The sequence below is a fragment of the Bubalus bubalis genome, chromosome 4 (genome assembly GCF_019923935.1).
Source record: "Bubalus bubalis isolate 160015118507 breed Murrah chromosome 4, NDDB_SH_1, whole genome shotgun sequence".
NCBI lineage: Eukaryota > Metazoa > Chordata > Mammalia > Artiodactyla > Bovidae > Bubalus > Bubalus bubalis.
The window spans coordinates 59,868,858-59,891,196 of NC_059160.1; the positions used below are offsets into that span (position 1 = coordinate 59,868,858).

Below are 22,339 nucleotides of genomic sequence, written 5' to 3' on the forward strand. Positions count from 1 at the left end.
CCAAAGAAGCTACTTTTCATTACTACTTAAAGCTGTGTCTCATTTCTGAACCTGGTCATTGAGTTATTTTTTATTAAAGCTTCTAATTATCTCATGAATAGCATGATCATTTTACACTTGGGAGTTTACTTTGGTTGAAGGTACTCATTTATTAAATGTAAACATTTAATGTTAACATTAACATTATACCAAAAAAAAAAAGAGTTGGAGGAAACTCATTTCAGCTCAGGGCACAGGCCTGGTTTGTCTCAAGATGGTCCCGTTCCCTCTACTGGGTGATTAGTTCAAGAGATATTAGGGGGGGTACAGCGTGGGCCAATGAAACAGAAGAATTTTACTGGAGGTGAGACAGGCCTGGGTCCTGGGACCCTTTGTGGCAGTACTGCAATGTTTATACCTGGACACACTTTTCTTGAACAATAAAATACAAAGAAACTACATGGGACTAAAATGAACCATGTGCATAGTCAGTTGGGACAAATTCTGGACAAAAGCTGCAAAAAGATTAAAAAAAAAACCCAACTGCAACTTTTAAAGAGCCTGGAGCAAAAGAAGGAGGTTGCTAGCCAAAGCAGGGTACTGGACATGTCCCCTGCACCCACCACCACCTAAGCCACTCCTCTGGCCAACCTCTGGACACACCCCTACCCTCACTCCATATAAGGAACAAATTGCCCCCACCCCTCAGAGAGCCAGCGAACAGGGGACACTGCTGATTGTTCTCGCCCTCCCCCTCCCCGCAACCCCTGCTGCAACAGGAGCCCTAGTAAAACCCTGCCTGAATTTCTTGTCTGGCCTCTGGTCAATTTCCATCAGCTAAGGAGGCCAAGAACCCTGGTCAGTAACAGAGGCTTCTAGAAAACTCTTTCTCTCCTGAGAGCAGGCTTTCTCCCTGTCCTGCTTGACCTGAATGAGGAGGCACAGCCCCTCTGACTGTTGCTAGACTGCCACACCGGGGGGACCTAGCTTTGGGGTGTCCCCAACACTGTAAGACAGAGCAGGAGCAGGTGAAGGACTCTGGGGCTTCAGGGGTCCTGAACTGCTGGATAACCAGTCCTGAAGCCTGTCCTTCTTGTGAGCTTCCAAGGAGGAGCTAATAAGCTTCCTTGTTTTTCAAGCCATGGTCATATAGGGGTGTTCATATTTCACTGTGCCATTTTGAGAGCTTTCATCCGGACTTCTAGCACCTGATACCTCCTATTCTCTCCACCAAAGGACTTGGTTAAGGTGTCTTTCCTGAGTCCACTCACACAGCACATATCTGACTGTGTTGACTAAAACCGGATTCTTCTTTCTACAACAAACACTTGTCCTGGTCCTAACCTGGTCAAAAACTTGCAGTGGCCTCCCATGACTTTAAGAATGAAGTTCCAACGAGTGAGCCTGACATGCCAAGTCTCGTGAAAACTGAGTCAACGTTACAGTCCCAGTACCCACCTTGAGGAGGACTCAGACCCGCCCCCTCCTGAACACCCTCATGATCCCCTACCTTGGAGCCTTTCCTTCACATCAAAATCCTTCCAAGCTCCCAAGTTAAGGATGGCAATGCCCCTTTCCACCCATTCATGACACTGTTTCTTGTTACGTTTTATCTTTACTTCCCCATAAGCATCATCTTTTGACATCACATCCAGTCAGTTCAGTTGCTCAGTCATGTCCAACTCTTTGTGACCCCATGAACCACAGCACGCCAGGCCTCCCTGTCCATCACCAACTCCTGGAGTCCACCTAAACCCATGTCCATTGTGTTGGTGATGCCATCCAACCATCACATCCTCTGTCGTCCGCTTCTCCTCCTGCCCTCAATCTTTCCCAGCATCTGGGTCTTTTCAAACGAGTCAGCTCTCCGCATCAGGTGGCCAAAATATTGGAGTTTCAGCTTCAACATCAGTCCCTCCAATGAACACCCAGGACTGATCTCCTTTAGGATGGACTGGTTGGATCTCCTTGCAGTCCAAGGGACTCTCAAGAGTCTTCTCCAACACCACAGTTCAAAAGCATCAATTCTTCTGTGCTCAGCTTTCTTTATAGTTCAACTCTCACATCCATACATGACTACTGGGAAAACCATAGCCTTGACTAGACGGACCTTTGTTGGCAAAGTAATGTCTCTGCTTTTTAATATGCTGTCTAGGTTGGTCATAACTTTCCTTCCAAGGAGCAAACGTCTTTTAATTTCATGGCTGTAATGACCATCCGCAGTGATGACATTACATTACAGAAATGACATTACATTAAGGAATTCATATGCTCTTTCCAATATGTGGAACAAGTACTTTCTTTAACACTTCATTCCTGGGTTGGCCTGTATTTTAATAAGTACTTTTCTCTATGACCATCTGTATGCTTGTGCAGCCATTCATTACTTCATTCATTGATCACCTCCTATGAATCAGTCACTGTACTAGATCCAGGGGACATGACCAGGCTCTTTCCTCTCCTAACACACAGTTTAAAGAGAAAGACAGTTCAGCTGCAATGCCCTAGAGGCGCTTACAGAGGAATGGGAGCATGGTGGGCATGGGGAGGGACTAGCTCCGATTTCCCACATTAAGAAGGGAAAGCACTCTAGGCACAGGAAAAGGTGCTGCGAGGTCTGGAGCAGCAAAAGCAAATGGAGGTTTTGAGGCACCATGTGTGGCTAGGGTCTAGACCGCAGCCCTTCTCAGACTCAAGGGGGCAGACAAATCACCTGTGGGTTTGTTAAGGCCAGATTCTGATTCAGTAGATGTGGAGTGGGGCTGAGGTTCTGTGTTCCTAGCCAGTTTTCATGAGTTGCAAGGGGCTTGTAGGACACTGGTCTGGGAGGAATATGGCAGTTTCAGGTGGGCATCCTCTTCTGGTTTCTTTGAAAAAAGGCAAGAATGCTACTTATTTAGAGTTAATGTTTCCTAGAAGGAAAATGGGCTTCCCTAGTGGCTCAGATGGTAAAGAATCTGCCTGCAATATGGGAGACCTGGGCTCGATCCCTGGATTGGGAAGATCCCCTGGAGAAGGGCATGGCAACCCACTCCAGTATTCTTGCCTGGAGAATTCCCATGGACAGAGGAGTCTGGCGGGCTGCAGTCCATGGGGTCACAAAGAGTTGGACATGACTGAGCAACTAAGCACACACAGAAGGAAAATAAGAAGCGCTTAACTTGTGAAAGGTTGTTGTTGAATCACGCGAAGACACCGGGATTCTTGGCCCCTGGAGAAGAATTCAATCCGGGGCCAGAGACGAGGCTTGATCGCTCAGAGCTTTTGTGTAATAAAGTTGTATTAAAGTATAAAGGAGATAGAGAAAGCTTCTGACATAGGCATCAGAAGGGGGCAGTAAGAGTACCCGCTTGCTAGTGTTAACAATGAGGTTATATAATCCAAAGAATGTCTGGAAGTTGTAAAGACCATCAGACCTACTCCCATAATTTACATTTTAAGATAACACTGTCCTCAGGCAAGATACATTCTTGTAAAGACCAGGTCTACTCCCATAATTAACACTTTAAGATAACAGAAGGTTTAATCCAAAAATTGTCCTTAGGCAGGATACATTATTGTTGTATAATCCTAAGGAATGTGGAGAAAGAAAAAAAGTTTGTCCTTTCTTCCTCCTTGAGAATTCCAGACCCCTCTCTCCTTGGGGACCCCTAGACTCTCTATCAACCTGCCTAGGAAATGACTCTCTCACTTGCTTATTCCTAAGTGTAAGGATATACTTCTGCATGGCTTGGATTCTGCTGTTGCTGCTGCTAAGTCGCATCAGTCGTGTCTGACTCTGTGCGACCCCAGAGGCGGCAGCCCACCAGGCTCCCCCGTCCCTGGGATTCTCCAGGCAAGACAACTGGAGTGGGTTGCCATTTCCTTCTCCAGGCTTGGATTCTAGGACAGACCTAATCTTTAGTGTTGGCCTTTCTAGCTATCTCCTGCACCCCAGACTCCCACTGTTAACTAGGAGACCAGTCACAGGGGAGGGATCACCCACAGCAACCATGCGCTTCCCACACCCTTTCAGCTTCTTCACCAAGCACGTGAGGAGCTGAGCTCCAGAGACTCTGCGCTACTAGCCAGCGATAGCAACGGGCACTGTTACCTTTAGCCTTCTGACGAGGGATCTCTTGATTTGATCTATCCTGAATACAGTAAAGACTCATTGATTTAGGCTCTATCCACTTGAAATGAGTGATAACAGCCTTCAACAATACGTGAAACGTGAACTTCCAGATGTTCAAGCTGGTTTTAGAAAAGGCAGAGGAACCAGAGATCAAATTGCCAACATCCGCTGGATCATGGAAAAAGGAACAGAGTTCCAGAAAAACATCTATTTCTGCTTTATTGACTATGCCAAAGCCTTTGACCGTGTGGATCACAATAAACTGTGGAAAATTCTGACCTGACACCTGACCTGCCTCCTGAGAAATCTATATGCAGGTCAGGAAGCAACAGTTAGAACTGGACATGGAACAACAGACTGGTTCCAAATAGGAAAAGGAATATGTCAAGGTTGTATACTGTCACCCTGCTTATTTAACTTCTATGCAGAGTACATCATGAGAAACGCTGGGCTGAAGGAAACACAGCTGGAATCAAGAGTGCCGGGAGAAATAGCAATAACCTCAGATATGCAGATGACACCACCCTTATGGCAGAAAGTGAAGAGGAACTAAACAGCCTCTTGATGAGAGTGAAAGAGGAGAGTGAAAAAGTTGGCTTAAAGCTCAACATTCAGAAAACTAAGATCTTGGCATCCGGTCCCATCACTTCTTAGGAAATAGATGGGGAAACAGTGGAAACAGTAGCTGACTTTGTTTTTCTGGGCTCCAAAATCACTACAGATGGTGACTGCAGCCATGAAATTAAAAGATGCTTATTTCTTGGAAGCAAAGTTATGACCAACCTAGACAGCATATTAAAAAGCAGAGACATTACTTTGCCAACAAAGGTCCGTCTAGTCAAGGCTATGGTTTTTTCAGTGGTCATGTATGGATGTGAGAGTTGAACTATAAAGAAAGCTGAGCACAGAAGAATTGATGCTTTTGAACTGTGGTGTTGGAGAAGACTCTTGAGAGTCCCTTGGACTTCAAGGAGATCCAACCAGTCCATCCTAAAGGAGATCAGTCCTGGGGGTTCATTGGAAGGACTGATGTTGAAGCTGAAACTCCAATACTTTGTCCACCTGATGTGAAGAGTTGACTCATTGGAAAAGACCCAGATGCTGGGAAAGATTGAGGGCAGGAGAAGAAGGGGACGACAGAGGATGAGATGGTTGGATGGCATCACTGACTCAATGGACATGGGTTTGGGTTGACTCAGGGAGTTGGTGATGGACAGGGAGGCCTGGAGTGCTGCGGTTCATGGGGTCACAAAGAGTCGGACATGACTGAGCGACTGAACTGACTGAACTTACTTGTCTAGTCATCTCTTCCTAAACAGAACATAGTTTGATCATGAAGCTGTGATTATTAAGATGATGAAAGCATTTTAAAAGATTTCAAGTAAACTCATAAGGCTTTAGAGACACCCATTTATATAATCATCCACTTTTTCTGTATGTAATCCACTTTCTTCTGTAATTTGTTCACTTCCTTAAAAGCTCTAATAGACAACAGAACTGACTGGTTTCTCGTGTTGCTGTAAAGAACAACAATAATAGGGACAGCAAATATTTATTAAGAGCTATAAAATTTTTCAGACATTTGTAATTAATGTGAAGAATCAAAAACTTAAAAACAAATTTAAAAAATTGTATTATTGGATTTGATCAAAATACATCCATTACAAGAAGGTCCCTGTACTTGTGTATAAAATGACAAGTCTTGAACTCTGCCATGGAGCTCTACTGTAAGGGTTGAGAAGAAATTAGAAATAGAAGAACAGCCTCCCCTCAGAGGACACTAATGAATTAATCTGCAGAATATTTATAACAAACCTTTGTGAAGTTAATGTTTGAGACTATCATCACAAATTGTTTACCTGATTATATGTCTATGTGCACATGTTAAAATAAGTGAATCCCTTTGATTTTTCAACTGGATTAACAAAATATTGAAATATATTTAAGTGACATCTTTCTGCTAAACCACTAAGGTATTTTAACTCTTAATATAACTGTATTGACTTATGCAGTCGAAGAGTCTCCTCTTTCCTTATAGATCTATCATTTTTTATAGATGACTTTTCCTTTAGCTATAACATAATCAATTAATTCATGATGGCCTCCAAACTGGTAAATCAAATGCTCCCATCTAGAAAGAAATCAAACATTAATGCATACAAGTCAAAATGATTACTTTGTCAATAAGTGCTAATTTCAAAATACATTCTCTAAAAATTTATGTATACTTAGTAGTCACTATTTGGGCTTTTAAAAAAATGACAGAGTACCATGATAATCAGTCTATGATAAATCAAATATTGTTTAATGATATTAAATATCTGATCTTAAAATATTTGGTTCAGTTAAATGATGCATAAATGGTAACATTAGCATTATTTTCCATGAGACAATGGCTTATGATCCTCAAGAGTAGAATTATGGAGCCACCCTCTTCGGTTGAACATGAGGTCCAAGAGCTGGGAGAGACTTGCTAGTGTCCAGACACCATAGAATTCACAACTTTAAGATTTATAACAATAAGACTCAAATTGTTACATTGGAGGTCCACGAGGCAGCAGACTGTGGGTGAATAGTACAAAACCAGAGGCAGAATAACTGAAGCAAAGCTTTTGGGATGCAGTAGGAATGAGAAGTCAGAGAGGTAATGAATTAGAAGCAGGGTGACAAACTAGAGTTGTGACCTGCATGGCTCAGTGCAAGCAGAAAAGGTCAGAACACAAGAAGAAAAACAAAAACACATGTCAAAGAGCAGCACAAGTCCAAGGTCCAGGTAAACAGAGCAGAAACCCAGAGATCTAGGAAAGATGTAAGACAGGTGAAGAGACCAGAAAAGTCGGTCTACCCTGAAATTTAGGACCTTTTTTTTTTTTTTCTTTCTTTCTCATTTTTTAATTTATGGAAGTATGATGATACATTTACAGGAGACTTAGAAAGTACAGAACAAAGTTAACTACAGTTTCGCTGTATATTGCAATTACTGTTTTAAGTAGATAAATTAAGATTTTTAGTTAGAATTTCAATATCAGACTCTTCAGAAACTAATAGAAAAGTAGAAGGATATGAATGGATGGATGGTTTAGTTGCTAAGTTGTGTCCAACTCTTGCGATCCCATGGACTGTAGCCTGCCAGGCTCCTCTGCCCATGGGATTCTCCAGGCAAGAATACTGGAGTGGGTTGCCATTTCCTTCTCCATGAAATTTAGGACCTTGAGGGAGACTTTTTGCTTAGAAAAGGGTGACAATAAGACGGGGTAGCTTCTCTGAGCTTACACAGAGCCTGACATGAATCATCAGTGGAAAAAAGTTTTAACCAAGTCTCCATATGACAGTGCGCATACAATAAAATGGGGCTTCCCCAGTGGCTCAGATAGTAAAGAATCTGCCTGTGATGCAGGAGACCTGGGTTCAATCCCTGGTCAGGAAGATCCCCTGGAGAAGGGAATGGTGACCCACTCCAGTATTCTTGCCTGGAGAATCCCATGGACAGAGGAGTCTGGTAGGCTACAGTCCATGGGGTTGCAAAGAGTTGGATACAACTAAGCTACTAACACTTTTATTTTCATACAATAAAATGGTTTACTTGGGAGAACACTCACCTGGGTGAATTGATGATAATGAGATCTCCCTGCTTGCCAACTTCCAAAGATCCCTGTGTGTGGGATTTTCCCAGGGCATAAGCGGCATTGATGGTGGCAGCGGCCAAGGCCTCGGGCATGGACATTCTCATGTTCACACACGCCAGATGCATGACCATTGGCTAAGATGGGAAGAGAAAAGCATCGGAGAAAAGCAACGAGACAACTGCCACCTAGAACGTTTCTCAACAAAGCACAACAAATAATGACAGATAAATGCCCAAGTGGAGCAGGCTGAATTAACATGGGGAAAATTTTAAATTTAAATGTAAAGATTCTTATGCTTTGGGAAAGATTTATTACAGAGATTACTTACCACCCACTCCATATGTATTTAATATTTATTTATTGCTTTTCAAGGGTCTTCCCTGGTGGCTCAGTGGTAAAGAATCCGCCTGTCAATGCAGGAGATTTGGGTTTGATCCCTGGGTCAGGAAGACCCCCTGGAGAAGGAAATGGCAATGCCCTCCAGTATTCCTCCCTGGAAAATTTCATGGACAGAGGAGCCTGGTGGGCTACAGTCTATGGGGTCGCAGAAAGAGTCGAACACGAGCACGAACACTACTTTTCAAGGTCACTTCCTGTCATAGGAAGCTCACCTCCATATTTACTTACTAAAACTTCTTTGAGATTATTCAGTTCTGAGGGGGAGAATAGGTTATTGTAAAACCACAATGCCTAAGGCTGCATCAAAGCATAATAGACCCTTCTCTCCTCTCCCTAAACCTGGAGGCATGCAAGAGGCACAGAAATACGCAATTACACTGCTGTCTACACATTCTTTTTCCTGTTTCACTGGAAGACATTTTTAGATCTTTGATACATTTTACCAGTTAGTGAAATAGTTTTAAATTATTTATATGCTTGGGAGAAGTTTCAGTCTGCTCAGAAAGGCATGTTAAAAATAATTACCATTGAAAAACAATACGCATTAGGGTTAAAATCGCTGCCCAGGGCGACTATTACTCCTTCATCTAACATTTTCCTGGCTCGAGGTTGCTTCAGTCTAAAGAGAAGGGGGAAGAAAGATATCAGTCTCGAGAAGTGGAAATTTTGAAGAGTAGGTGTTCAGAATTGAAGCAGACTTAAGATATCCTGGTGTGCTGCGGTTCATGGGATCACAAAGAGTCAGACACTACTTAGCAACTGAATAACAATAAACTATCCAACTCCTCTGTGTTCTGGAAGAAGAAACAGAAATTCAAGATTAAGTGATTAGGGGTGGGATCTAGCATAACCCCAGGACTCCTGATTTTTATCATCCTGCTTTTGAAATCACTTGGGTATGACTAACTTCTTTAATTGGGGATCATCATGACAATCACTACATTGAGAGATTCTTGTGAAGAAGGAAAAGTGTAACTGAAAATTGTTTTCAAACATAATACATTTTTTGGAATTCCCAAATATAAACAACAAGGTTTAAATAATGCTTTTAAAGTTAACTTTCATTTTGCAACTTTAAAATTTATATCTCTCCCTCTCCTTTTTGGAAGGTGGGGGTCTCAAACATTTTTGTAGGTTCTTTAAAATTCATCTGAAGGTCCAAGAATCTAAGATGTACAATGTTTGTGCTTATTCCTGGACTGGGTATTTCCCTGATCTCCTTGACCAAATACAATTTAGTCTTTAGGACATGGCTCAAAAGTTATGTCAAAGATAAACAAAGCTGGACACTAGTTAATATGGTGAGGAGAGATTTAATTCAGTAATAGCTATTGCAAAAGGGAAGAGTCCAGTGTGAACTGAACTTTGTTTTTTGCAGGGTAACTGGATGTTTTAAAAGGATGAATGGAGGACTTCTCTGGTGGCTCAGTGGATGGGAGCCTACCTGTCAATGCAGGGGACACCAGTCCAAGCCCTGGTCTGGCACGATTTCACATGTTGCGGGGCAACTAAGCCTGTGCGCCACAACTTCTGAGCCCGTGTCTAGAGCCCTCAAGCCACAATTACTGAGCCCATTCGCTCCAAATACTAAAGCCCGTGCACTTAGAGCCTGTGCTCTGCAACAAGGGGCCTCTCACTGCAACGAGGGGCCTGTGCACTGCAACGAAGAATAGTCCCTGCTTACCACTAGAAAAAGATTCAATCCATGGAAGGAACATGGCTAAATCCCTGGGGAGATGCCACAAAATATATTTAGACATCACATCTCCTTTTTCCTCTTACTTGTAGGAATTATGAGGATAATGGTCCCCACTTGCATCATCTTAGAAACCAACTCATTCGGATTCAGAATATTCCTACCATCTTATGTGTGTTTTTTAAAGTATAAAGCCTCTTTCCTAATTTTAAAAGTAATGTATATCGATTTTTTAATTGGAAAATTCCAGAAATGAGGAAGAAAGTAAAATAAAGCTCCATGCTCCCCAGTACTCCCATTACTCAAATGAAATTTGGGTCTAAGCTCCTTCCTTGGGGTCATTCATTATGAACATCACATCATACATCACACCATACAATTGGCATCGTCCATGAGCTAAGTTTTCCTGATCTGCATTTTAAAGGGGATCTGTAAGAGTGATGAAGAAATATTTGGGAATCTGGGAAGTCTGTGCCTTTACAGCTTGTACTTGCAGCTCCTGCGTGGAGGTGGAAAACAACCTCACCTCAGCATGTAGGCTGTGGTGGGCAGGAGGACAGCAGAACACCTGGCTGACACCATGGCAGCAATGCCTTCATCACTCACTTCTTCCAGGTGACTGATGGCCTGGGCTCCCAGTTTCGCCCCAAGCTAAGCAGAATGGACAGAGAAAGAGAGGTTTCACGCACAGCAACAACAAATCAATAAAGTGCCTGTATATGGTTTTTCCTACAAAAATAAATAATACTCTATTATTGCCAGCTACCTCTTGTGAGCACAAGCCTCCAAGTGGGTAAAGGGTTTATGGTGGACATTCATTTGAAAATTTAGCTAGCATGCTACTTCAAAAACTATTCTTACACACAAATGCTTACCAAGATCTTCAAACATTTGCTAAAAATTTTATGAATCTTATGAATCAGAATAAAACATTGACTAATCCTGGTAGTAAAATCTGATTGTTAAACATCATAAAAATACAAGAAAGGTACCTGGAATGCCATTGCACTCAGAGAAAACAGATCAGGTGAGAAAACAGACTTTAGGAGTGTGGAATCATTTGTATAATTTGAAAATATCTTTTTTGGCCACACTTCACAGCTTTAGGGGTCTTAATTCTTGGGCCTAACTTGGGGCCCTGGGAGTGGACACGTAGAGACTTAACCACTGGACCACCAGGGAAGTCCCTAGATTATCTTCTTGAACTTGGTTTTCCTCCAGATGAAAAGTTTATGCTAGGTTGTTAGAAGACAACTAAGAAGAGGTAATGCTCAGATAAGAATGTATTAAAGTAGATTATTTCTCAACTTGACAAATTTTGACACATGTGCGCACATGCAAAGTGCCCCAGGCTGAAAGGTGACATGATGAGCATCCCAAGGAAAGAAGACTGATAGCTGCTGGCATTCCACTGTGAGCCAGGGAGGCTGTGATGCCCACACCAGGGCAGGGAAGAAGAGCCCCCCACCAGCATCTGGCTCAGGTAGACGAGCACTGGGATCGGGGCTCTGGGGGCTTGTGGACAGTGCAGACGATCCTCCCCAAGGCAGGTTCCCTTTTGATCTTAGCATCTTCCTCAACTTTTCCAAACTTGATTTGCTCATCCAGGGAATAATCAACTTCTATTGATTTAATTCACATTTAATTCACAGTCACTCTCTACAGCCCAAAGTGTCTTGTTGACCACCCAGTTCTCATTCATTTAACAAATATTTACTTTCTAAAGACCCTTTGCACTCTAGGCACTGTGTTAACCTCCAGGAAATAAGGCTGGGTAAGGTCAGACATGACTGAGCAACTAAGCGTGTGCACACACACATACACACACACACACACAAGAAGACATGGGTGTGGTCCTCAATGTGTTCATGTCCAGTAGGGATCACAGGAGATTTTAAACAGTGGAACAAGGACAGGGAGAGGCTATAACCCACTCTTGGAGAGGTTTGGGAAGGATCCCAGAGAGGTGGTCACTCAGATGAAACCTGGAGGGGATTTTGAATCTCTTTCATCTATGAATAAATGAATCTGGGAAAGACTTAACAATTTGAAAATCATCCTGTCACTATTAAGGCATGCTCCACTAAAATTCGTTTGAATGCTGCCACAGAAAAACTCTTCATGTGAAATTAAGAGACTGTGCTAGGGTGACTTCGAGTGACAATCAAAACAGGTTGTGAATTTAGTAAATGAGATCACAAAGGTATTTTTTTTCCTACTAGTATCACCAGGAGGAGATAATAAAAGTAAATAATCAGCAAAAAAGGATTCCAAAGCTCAACCAGACCAACCTGCACATATTTCTAACAAATTTCCCCATTCTCTATTTTTTCAGAAGGTCATTCCTTCCTTTGAACAAACTCACTGAATTTTCCATAGCATGAGTGCTGACAAAAGAAGAGCAAAAGAACAGCCATACCTCAGCAGCCTTCATGGGGTGGAGTTCATCCCCATGGAAGTTAATCTGTAACCCTATATCTTTCCCACTTTGAAGAATTCTTCTGGTGGAATCAAGATCAAAGACACCCTTTTCACAGAACACATCTATATTGTCAACGTGTATTTCCCCATTTCTGCCAAGTTCCTTCAGCCTTGGGAGGTGGTTTTTGATGATGTCATCAGCGGCCTCAGAAGCAGTTTTTCCTCTGAGAGAAGAAAAGGAGATCACCACAGGCAAATTAAAAAAGAAAAAAAAAAAATTATTGGAGAAAGGAGTCTTTGGTACTTGGAGAAACTGAGAAACTATAGATATGTGACCCTGAGCCTCAAAAAGGTAAAGAAAGAATCAAAGCTATAACTCAGGACTCTTAACAATTGGGACAAGCCTGCCTAACAGAGGTATTGACAAGACTTCTGTATACACTGGCCCTAGAGGCAGAGAGACAGATGGCTCACCCATTCTGGCATACTGGGGCTGCCTTTGGGAAAGTCAGCAAGGCCACCTGGCCGAAAACCTGAATCTTCTTGTCAAGGACACTTAGAGGACATCCTGGATGCTTCCCTGACACCCAACTGTGGGCCCCTTACCTGGGTCCAGCTGTCATCCTGACTTTTTCTTCCTCCACAGTTTCTAGAGGCATCTGCCTAAGGAGTTCTGTCTCATCAGACATAGGGGAAGAAGGAGACCCTGAAATTCTACAATTCCTGGGTAGTTATATCTGAGAATGGGCTGGGCTTTTGGAGTCAGAGAGCCACAGAGCTCCACCACTTTGCTGGCTGTACAACTTTGGACACATGATGCAGACGTCATGTGGCATCCTCTGGACCTTTATCTTTGGGGATGAAGAGGAGACCTCACAGGCTCAGTGGCAGATGGAGAAATTTTCTGTAAAACATCAGCCTTGTATTTGGCACACAGAAAACTCTCACTCAGCAAAAACTGCCTGGGTGGGTAGACAGATGTGTACTATGAGGAGACAGGTACTTATACATGTTGTTTCTATTTTTCAGACAACCATATAGGAAAGGTGTTATTTTGCTGATTTACAAATGAACAATTCATGTTCAGAAAAATTAATGATCAAAACTTAAAATCAACCAGTTGGACAGAGCTAAGCTTGATTCAAACCCAGGTCTGAGGTCTCTCCAAAGTCTGAGACTTTTCTACCATGTCACATTGTCTTTTCAATTGAAAAAAATAACAAAAAACAGACTATCATGGACAGGATATCCCAGAAGTCTTAGTGCAGTTTCAAGTCTTAATAATTTCAGAAGTACAAATGGTAAATACATACAACAAACATCATTGTAAATATTCAATATTTATGTTTCTTTCTACTTAATTCATTTTGTAAATTTTTCACAATAATTTTCAATGTTAATTTTTTTGGTTCCTCTGATTGAGGATGGTAAACAAATATTAACATTAAAATTTCTATTTTTCAAAGTTCACAAAACTAAATAAGTGTAAAAAATTTAATTAAACCTGAAATGATTTAATTATTAATTTTAAATATTATTTAATTAAATGGGATATTTAAATAATTAAACCATTTTGGTATGCCTGCGGCATTTATTATCTAAGTTACCTCACGTGAAGAGTTGACTCACTGGAAAAGACTCTGATGCTGGGAGGGATTGGGGCAGGAGGAGAAGGGGACGACAGAGGATGAGATGGCTGGATGGCATCACTGACTCGATGGACATGAGTTTGAGTGAACTCCTGGAGTTGGTGATGGACAGGGAGGCCTGGCATGCTGCGATTCATGGGGTCGCAAAGAGTTGGACACAACTGAGTGACTGAACTGAACTGAACCACGACTTAAAACTTCACAGGCAATGTCCTGTGAATTTTGTAGTCCTGGATTTCTTTTGGATCTTTTGGTTCTGGAACTGTGGGCCTTCTGAAGTAGTAATTCCAGGACAGACAAGATGCAGGAACAGAAGGGGAGAGAATTCTCTATGGCAAATCCCACACTGGAGAAACTTTTTAGATAAAGAGAAAAGCTGAAAAACACATTTACAACAATAAAACAAAAATGCTTGCTGCTAAACAAGCAAACAGATGAACAAAAACTAACACCAGCGTGAGTTATCTTGACATCAGATACCTCTACAGGGTGTTAATCTCTAAGGTGCCTTTGTGATCACTGTCATGGGAAACTACTTAAATGAGTATCTGTCATTTTAAAGGACCTATCAGGGCAATTTCTTTTTGTTGACCAAAAAAAAAAAAAAGTTGTGAACATCTGTTTTTCCTTCACCATGAAGAGACTTGCAAATGGGTGGGTCTGATGGAGACCACCTTGCTAAAACCATGTGTGTGAGACGGCTGACCTTTAAAATCAGAACACCTTTCCAAAGGCTCTACTGGTTCCTCTGCAAGAGCTCAGCTGCTGGTGCACCTTCACCCCCTGGAGAACACAGCCCCCACTTAGACACCCCCACATGACCCCTTCTGGTCTTCAACTGCCCGAGTTAAACCCCGGTCCCTTCTGTTGAGGTTACTTTGGCACGGAGTGGGCTCCGCAGTAGGTGGCCGAGATGCCGATGTCCAACTCCCGCCGGGCGCGCTCAATCACCCGCAGCATCTTGAGCTCCGTCTCCAGGCTGAGGCCGTATCCACTCTTGCACTCCACCAGCGTGGTCCCCGCCCGCATCATGCACCCAAGCCGCTTCTGGAAGGAGCTATACAGCTCCTCCTCAGAGGCCTGGCGGGTGCGCTCCACCGTGAAGTTGATCCCTCCTCCAGCCTGATGGATGTCCATGTATGTGGCTCCTGCCAACTGAACACACAGGCTCACCCTTAGGTCTGGAAAATAAAGGGAGACTGCAGGCAGGTCTACAGAACCTATGTCCAGGGATGATATTCAACATGATTGACAACTGATATGGCATAGGCACCATAGCCAATCAGAAAGGATGCTGGGACACACAATTCTAGAAGTCCCTACTCTGCCAGGGTGGTGAGGAGTTGTGGGGGTTTGAGGTGTGCCAGGAAGGGACCAGGGTAGCAGAGATGGGAGACGTGGTAGGGACCTGAGGTCTCAGGGTAGTGACAGTTTACCAACAGGTACAAAAGTATTTTAACAATCCAGTTAGTCCCAGTTCATACCAGCTAATCTCAGTCTGTTGCTCAGCACCTATGAGAAAGTGAAGCTTAGGCGATTAGGGGATCCCACTGTCGATATCTGAGTCTCCACCAAGAGGCCCAGAGCATTTCAACCCCTCAGTACTGGGCCACCTAGAGTTTCAGGCCTGACCTCTGTCACTCAAGAAAATAAAAAGGCTCTTTCTGAGATCCTGCTGAGCTCCTGTTATTCTGAGCTGCAAGGAGGGTGGTGCAGACAAATGTGCCATCCTGGGGGGCTCCCTTTGCTACACCCTTTCCTTTGTTCTTAATTCTGTCACATTCAAGTTATTGCACTAGAGCTTTTAAAGAAAGTTTCAATGGTTTTATAATAAATTATCTTCAAGGATTTCATGTTCACAAAAACCTGGTGGGCTCGGCCCTTTCTGCATCAGATAATTAGAGAATTGGACTGCAAACCTCTAAATTTTTGGCTCTGAAATTCAGTGGTTTAATAAAGTCTTAAAAAACAGCTCTAGATTGTTGAGAAAGGTAGACAACACTTGAAAAAAATTTTTTTTTCTTTTTCTGAAATCATCCAATTTGGCTGTTAGGATGCACAGTTTTTTAAAAAACAGTGTGAAGAAAAAATATGAAGGAAACTCAATCTGAAAAGGCTACATACTGTAGGATTCCAACCATACGACATTCTGGAAAAAGCAAAACTATGGCAACAGTAAAAAGATCCGCAGTTGCCAGTTTTTAGGAGGAGAGACTAGGCAGAGCACAGAGGGTTTCGGGGGGGACAGTAAGAGTACCCTGTATGATATTACAATAGTGGATGCATGTCAGTAGACATTTCCTCAAACCCAGAGAATGCACAACAGCAAGAGTCAACAGTAACAAGAACTACGGACTCTGGGTGATAATAATGTGCCAGTGTAGGTTCATCCATGCTGACAAATGTACATCTCTGGTCAGGGATGCTGAAATGGAAAAGGCTGTGCTTTGGACAGAAGTTGGGGGCCAGTGGTATATGGGAAATCTCAGAACCTTTCACACAATTGTGCTGTGAACCTAAAACCGCTCTAAAAAAGTCTACTAAAAACAAGCAAATAAACAGTGTGAAAATGGCTCAAACCAGGGATGTGAGGGTTAACTGTGGCTAATTAATGACTGATAAAAGACTAAAATTTATGTTTCTTAATGTTTCATTTTTCTGTAGGAACAATATAAAGCTTATTTTATTTTGTGATTAATAATATATTTTTCCAACTTTGACCCCAATTAGTGGCGATTTTCAAACTGCTTCCTGGAGTCCCTTCAAAGGCTACCAGGGAATGGAATGGGGGGAAAAGAGGGGAAATCAGTGAGCAAACCAGGTAAAGCTCTATTTTAAAAGGAGCATTTGGCAGCTAAAATATCTTGAAAACTATTATACTTTAAACTATTGATAGCCCTGTGCACAACATAAAGATTTGGCACCAAGTCATAAATTAGTTAACTTTGTAGTACTTATCTCTATAGTCAAAGCTAGTAAAAAAAAAAATCCATTAAATAGACACATAGACATTTGTTGTAAAGTCTAACAGCCTACAAACTCTAGAAAAAGTTTTGTATATATTTGTGCTTTATTTTGATTTGCCATTGTTGACTACAGTTACCTTCATTGCAAACTCGTGAACTCTTTCGCCAGCCCATACTGGATGTGTGTGTGCATCCACCAAACCTGTAATCAACAAATCACATCATGTTTAAAGTTACGAAATCAAAAGCACTTGGACAGTAGGCAGACTCTAACATGGTTCTTGGGAAAGCATGATGGTGATAGCCATCTTGGAGGGTGAAGGAGGAAGAATGTGTCTGTGTGGTTCCAAGAAGACTCTCCATAGTTGGTCTAGAAGGCTCTAATGGAAGACTGACTCAACATGATGAAAACAGCCTCTGAAGAAACACAGCTCCTTTTGCCCAATAAATCCATGCTCTCCAAACAAGCTTTTAGAACAGAATGTCAAACCTACTAGTTGAGCAAAAACAAAGACTTTATCACCAAACAATAATCTAGGTGTGAAAAAGAATAATACAATCCCTACCCTCCACTTTGAGAAGGCAAAATATGAAATCATAAAGAGGAATCTTTCTTCAAGAAAGAAATATGTTTTAATTAAAGAGAAACTATAAAGCAACCACTTGGAACTTTTGTTTATGCAGGTACAATTTGGTAAACTATGTCTTTCCAGAGCATTTAAGTACCTTATGGATTAAATGATTCATTAGTGGCTTTGATTAGAGTAAAACCAAAAGTCCCTATTTGGATTGCTTTCTCTACCACTTTCTGCTCTTTCTCCTGAGATTTCACCCTGAGTTTCTCTCCTGAACCCCAAGAGCCAGATAGTAAAAGTTCTGTCAGATATACAGACTACACATTTTTAAGGTATAAACCCTAGCCTCAATGTCTGCACAAAACTCAAAATTAGTGTGAACTTTGTTTCAGATGATTACATAAAAGCCATGATGGAGTGAAGGGTTAGTGCTCAGTTGTGTCTGACTCTTCGTGACCCCATGCACTGTAGCCCACCAGGCTCCTCTGTCCATGGGATTTTCCAGGCAAGAATACTGGAGTGGGTTGCCATTTCCTTTTCCAGGGGATCTTCCCAACCCAGGGATCCAACTCGGGTTTCCTGCATTGGAGGCAGATTCTTTACCAGCTGAGCCACCAGGGAAGCCATAAAACATGGATAATTTAGGATATGGTGGCTAATAAACTGATTCTGTTGTCAATCATTAAAGATAAAAATGAACTTTGGTGAAATCTCTAGGGATCTTTGGCTTATGTTTCTTCTGCCTGGAGATGGGTCCTTTGTTTCATACTCTATACAAATTTAGAGTCTATTCTAGAATTAGAGAGAGCAGCTTCCCTATTTGCCTCCCCTATGCAATGGATTAATAAAGTTCTTTGGACAGTTTTTGAATCCAAACCCAACACAGCTGGTTTCTTTTCAGCAGGTGAGTGGAAAGAAGTGGATTGAATGAGTTTGATTCCAGTTGGTCCTTTACCTGTTTAAAGATCTTGGGTAAGATATTTCACATGTAAATATCAGTGTTCTAATCTATGATGTGTAGACAATGATACTTACAAGGCAGTTCAGTGTCATTCAACAAGAAAATGTGTCTGTAAAGCAGCTAGACATTTACTAGTAGAAATTCAATAAATGGCAGATATTATATTTTCATATATTGTGAGACCTTATTTAAAACAAGGTACTACTATTCCTCTTTATTAAAACTGCTTTCAGGCCTTTATTGCAAAAGAGGTTAATACCTGGCAAGATGCATTTCCCAGAACAGTCAATTCTTTCTTCAAATGTTTCTTCTGAAAACTGTTTTTGGATAGCATCAGCAGGACCGATGGCTTTTATGAAACCATCTCTGAAGAAAAATCAAGAAATTATCATGAAATTTGAAAGAAGTATTGTAAAAAATTTGACCAATGATTTAAACTATGAAATGATTGCCAGTAAGTATAATGAAGTTACTTTCAGTCAATCAATATTTACTATATTTCCTTCTTGAGCTTTTGTCTTTGGAAATTGACTCCAGCCACACGCAAGGCAAAAAGTCATGTGTAGCAGAGATTGCTAGTTGTTCCCCAAAATCAATGTTTCCTTTTCCCACAGTGCTAGATTCCTAAATTTTAGCTGAAATCTTGACCACCCAGAATAAAGACTTCATTTCTAAGTCTCCCATCAGCCAAGTGAGGCCATGTGACTAAGTTCTAGCCAATAGGATTCTCTTCTCTTCCTACTTCCTACCGGCTGGAATGTACACACCATAATGAGAGAAGGCACAACCATCTTGGATGATGGAGTGAGTGTGAGGAAGAGTGGGGTGCTCAGCTGAGCAAGAAGGTAGGGGTCTAGATCCTTGGAACTCCATGGAGTATGGCTATCAACTGACCCTAGGTTCCTACATCCATGCAATTCTTGTTAACTGATTTTAACAAATTTTTGACTATAACACTGGGAATATTTTTATTCCTTTGTTAATTAAACACACAGAGAGTCCCTAAAACTGGGCTCTTACACAACCCTAAGCAGCCTCAGATAAGGGATGAAACTTGTGTAATTTCAGTGTCACCGGCTCTTCGATTCAGATAGGATCCAACCCCTAGGCCCACTCCAAGTCTGCCTTCCAAGCTTCAGCTGTTCTTTTACTCTCAGAAGGTTAAATGAAAATAACTGAAAAATGTCCTCTCTTTCTGGTGGCTGAATTTTAATTTTCTATCACCCCAAACTGGAGGTGATGGAATTCCAGTTGAGCTATTTCAAATCCTGAAAGATGATGCTGTGAAAGTGTTGCACTCAATATGCCAGCATATTTGGAAAACTCAGCAGTGGCCACAGGAATGGAAAAGGTCAGTTTTCATTCCAATCCCAAAGAAAGGCAATGCCAAAGAATGCTCAAACTATCGCACAATTGCACTCATCTCACACGCTAGTAAAGTAATGCTCAAAATTCTCCAGGCAAGGCTTCAGCAATACGTGAACCGTGAACTTCCTGATGTTTAAGCTGGTTTTAGAAAAGGCAGAGGAGCCAGAGATCAAATTGCCAACATCCACTGGATCATGGAAAAAGCAAGAGAGTTCAGAAAAACATCTATTTCTGCTCTATTGACTATGCCAAAGCCTTTGACTGTGTGGATCATGATAAACCGTGGAAAATTCTGAAAGAGATGGGAATACCAGACCACCTGACCTGCCTCTTGAGAAACCTATATGCAGGTCAGGAAGCAACGGTTAGAACTGGACATGGAACAACAGACTAGTTCCAAATAGGAAAAGGAGTACGTCAAGGCTGTATATTATCACCCTGCTTATTTAACTTACATGCAGAGTACATCACGAGAAACGCTGGACTGGAAGAAACACAAGCTGGAATCAAGATTGCCGGAAGAAATATTAATAACCTGAGGTATGCAGATGACACCACCCTTATGGCAGAAAGTGAAGAGGAACTAAAAAGCCTCTTGATGAAAGTGAAAGTGGAGAGTGAAAAAGTTGGCTTAAAGCTCAACATTCAGAAAACGAAGATCATGGCATCCGGTCCCATCACTTCATGGGAAATAGATGGGGAAACAGTGGAAACAGTGTCAGACTTTATTTTTCTGAACTCCAAAATCACTGCAGATGGTGACTGCAGCCATGAAATTAAAAGACGCTTACTCCTTGGAAGGAAAGTTATGACCAACCTAGATAGCATATTCAAAAGCAGAGACATTACTTTGCCAACAAAGGTTCGTCTAGTCAAGGCTATGGTTTTTCCTGTGGTCATGTATGGATGTGAGAGTTGGACTGTGAAGAAGGCTGAGTGCCAAAGAATTGATGCTTTTGAATTGTGGTGTTGGAGAAGACTCTTGAGAGTCCCTTGGACTGCAAGGAGATCCAACCAGTCCATTCTGAAGGAGATCAGCCCTGGGATTTCTTTGTAGGTAATGATGCTGAAGCTGAAACTCCAGTACTTTGGCTACCTCATGCGAGGAGCTGACTCTTTGGAAAAGACTCTGATGCTGGGAGGGATTGGGGGCAGGAGGAGAAGGGGACGACAGAGGATGAGATGGCTGGATGGCATCACTGACTCGATGGACGTGGGTCTGGGTGAACTCCGTGAGTTGGTGATGGACAGGGAGGCCTGGCGTGCTGCGATTCATGGTGTCGCGAAGAGTTGGACATGACTGAGTGACTGAACTGAACTGAACTGATCACCCCAAACTGTCACCACATAAAGGGCTTCTGTGGGTTTCAAGTTTTGGGGTACAGCAGAAGCAGGTGGGAGATACGCTTTGTAAAAATTCAGATCTCAGAACTCCACACATAGAGATCTTGATTCAAAAGACCTGAGGATAGGTGCGGAGTGGGTGGCAGGGACTGGACGAAAGTAATCAAAATGTACAAACTTCCAGTTATAAGATACATAAGTACTAGGGATCTAATGCACAGCATGATAAATATAATGAACACTGCTACATGTTATACATTAAAGTTGTTAAGAGAGTAAGTCGTAAGAGTCCTCCTGGTCACAAAGAAAAAAATTTTTTTTCTATTTATTTGACTTTGTATGAAAGGATGGATGCTCACTATACTTACTGGTAATCATTTCACGATGTATGTCAGTCAATTCATTATGCTGTTCACCTTAAATCTACACAGTGCTGTATGCCTATTATATCTCAATAAAACTTGGTGGAGGAGGGGAGATCTGGGGATAAGGGGTTGGGGAGGGATCAGAAATCTGTCTTAAAAAAAAACAAACTCAGGCCATCTGACGCAGGTGGCCCCTGTCCACACTTCAGGAAGCATTGGAGAGAACCCCTACCCCTTCTGATTGCTGCAATCATATTTTATCAGCAGAGGCGCGATCCTGATTCGGCTCAGTGGGTTGTGCAGCTTGAGAGTGCTTTTCTTTTCCAAGTGAATGACAACCCGAAGCAGCCAAACACATTAGCAGGAGGCGCCTGAAAGGCAGGAGTGCAACCATCTCCCTGGGTGCGGGAAAGCTATTACCGCCTTTTCCTCCACAGTGCACAAGTTACAGAAAGAGTACTTGGCAGACTGGTCCCCCCAAGCAAGCGACCCGCGGCGCCCGCAGCCCAGACGGCGCGGCCACTTACGTGCCCACCACCAGGCTGGCGCCCTCCAGCACCTCCAGGCTGCGCAACGCGTCCCCGGTCAGGAAGCGCTCGCCGCGGGCGCACACCAGCACCACTTGCTGCGCGTTCTCCAGCAGGAGGCGGTGGCCGCCGGCCATGTCGCCAGGCACCCTGGGTCTAGGGGAGGCTGCTGGGCTTGCGCTGAGCTCGGCCGGCACTGGAGGGGGCAGGTCGGCAAGGGTGTAGCCACCAGCCCCGAGGGCGGGGCGGGGCGGGGGCTCCTCGCCTTGGAGTTCCCTGACTGCCAGGGATGCGGGCCTCCCCTCCACCATCGCGAGGTCAGTGAGAGTACAAGGACAAGAATGCTGAT

At 42.6% G+C, this 22,339-nt stretch overlaps 2 protein-coding genes across 2 annotated transcripts in view; one reads left to right on the forward strand and one right to left on the reverse strand.

Moving 5' to 3' along the window:
* Nucleotides 1–9,746, forward strand: part of HAL (histidine ammonia-lyase) — a 34,119-nt gene extending 24,373 nt beyond the window's left edge. The window contains exon 20 of the mRNA XM_044941479.1: nucleotides 9,497–9,746. Coding sequence (XP_044797414.1) covers nucleotides 9,497–9,514 — 18 coding nt within the window. The 3' untranslated portion in view covers nucleotides 9,515–9,746. The remainder of the gene's footprint in view (nucleotides 1–9,496) is intronic.
* Nucleotides 5,630–22,211, reverse strand: AMDHD1 (amidohydrolase domain containing 1). The gene is made up of 9 exons (XM_006051054.3): nucleotides 21,991–22,211; nucleotides 18,646–18,752; nucleotides 16,988–17,052; nucleotides 14,762–15,039; nucleotides 12,234–12,459; nucleotides 10,341–10,465; nucleotides 8,644–8,737; nucleotides 7,693–7,853; nucleotides 5,630–6,224 (listed from the first exon to the last, which is right to left on the reverse strand). The coding sequence occupies exons 1-9, from the start codon at nucleotides 22,125–22,127 to the stop codon at nucleotides 6,137–6,139; spliced, it is 1,281 nt and encodes a 426-aa protein (XP_006051116.2). The 5' UTR covers nucleotides 22,128–22,211; the 3' UTR covers nucleotides 5,630–6,136.
* Between the last annotated feature and the right edge of the window lie 128 nt (nucleotides 22,212–22,339).

What these genes read in the sequence shown, in the direction of transcription:
- AMDHD1 (XM_006051054.3), bottom strand. Translation starts at nt 22,127, where the DNA reads ATGGCCGGCGGCCACCGCCTCCTGCTGGAGAACGCGCAGCAAGTGGTG. An exon ending in GGAGCCCACTCCGTGCCAAA is followed by an intron (nt 12,460 to 14,761) that starts GTAACCTCAACA and finishes TTCTTCTCTCAG; the next exon opens with AGGAAAAACTGCTTCTGAGG. An exon ending in ATGCGTATTGTTTTTCAATG is followed by an intron (nt 7,854 to 8,643) that starts GTAATTATTTTT and finishes TTCCCATCTTAG; the next exon opens with CCAATGGTCATGCATCTGGC.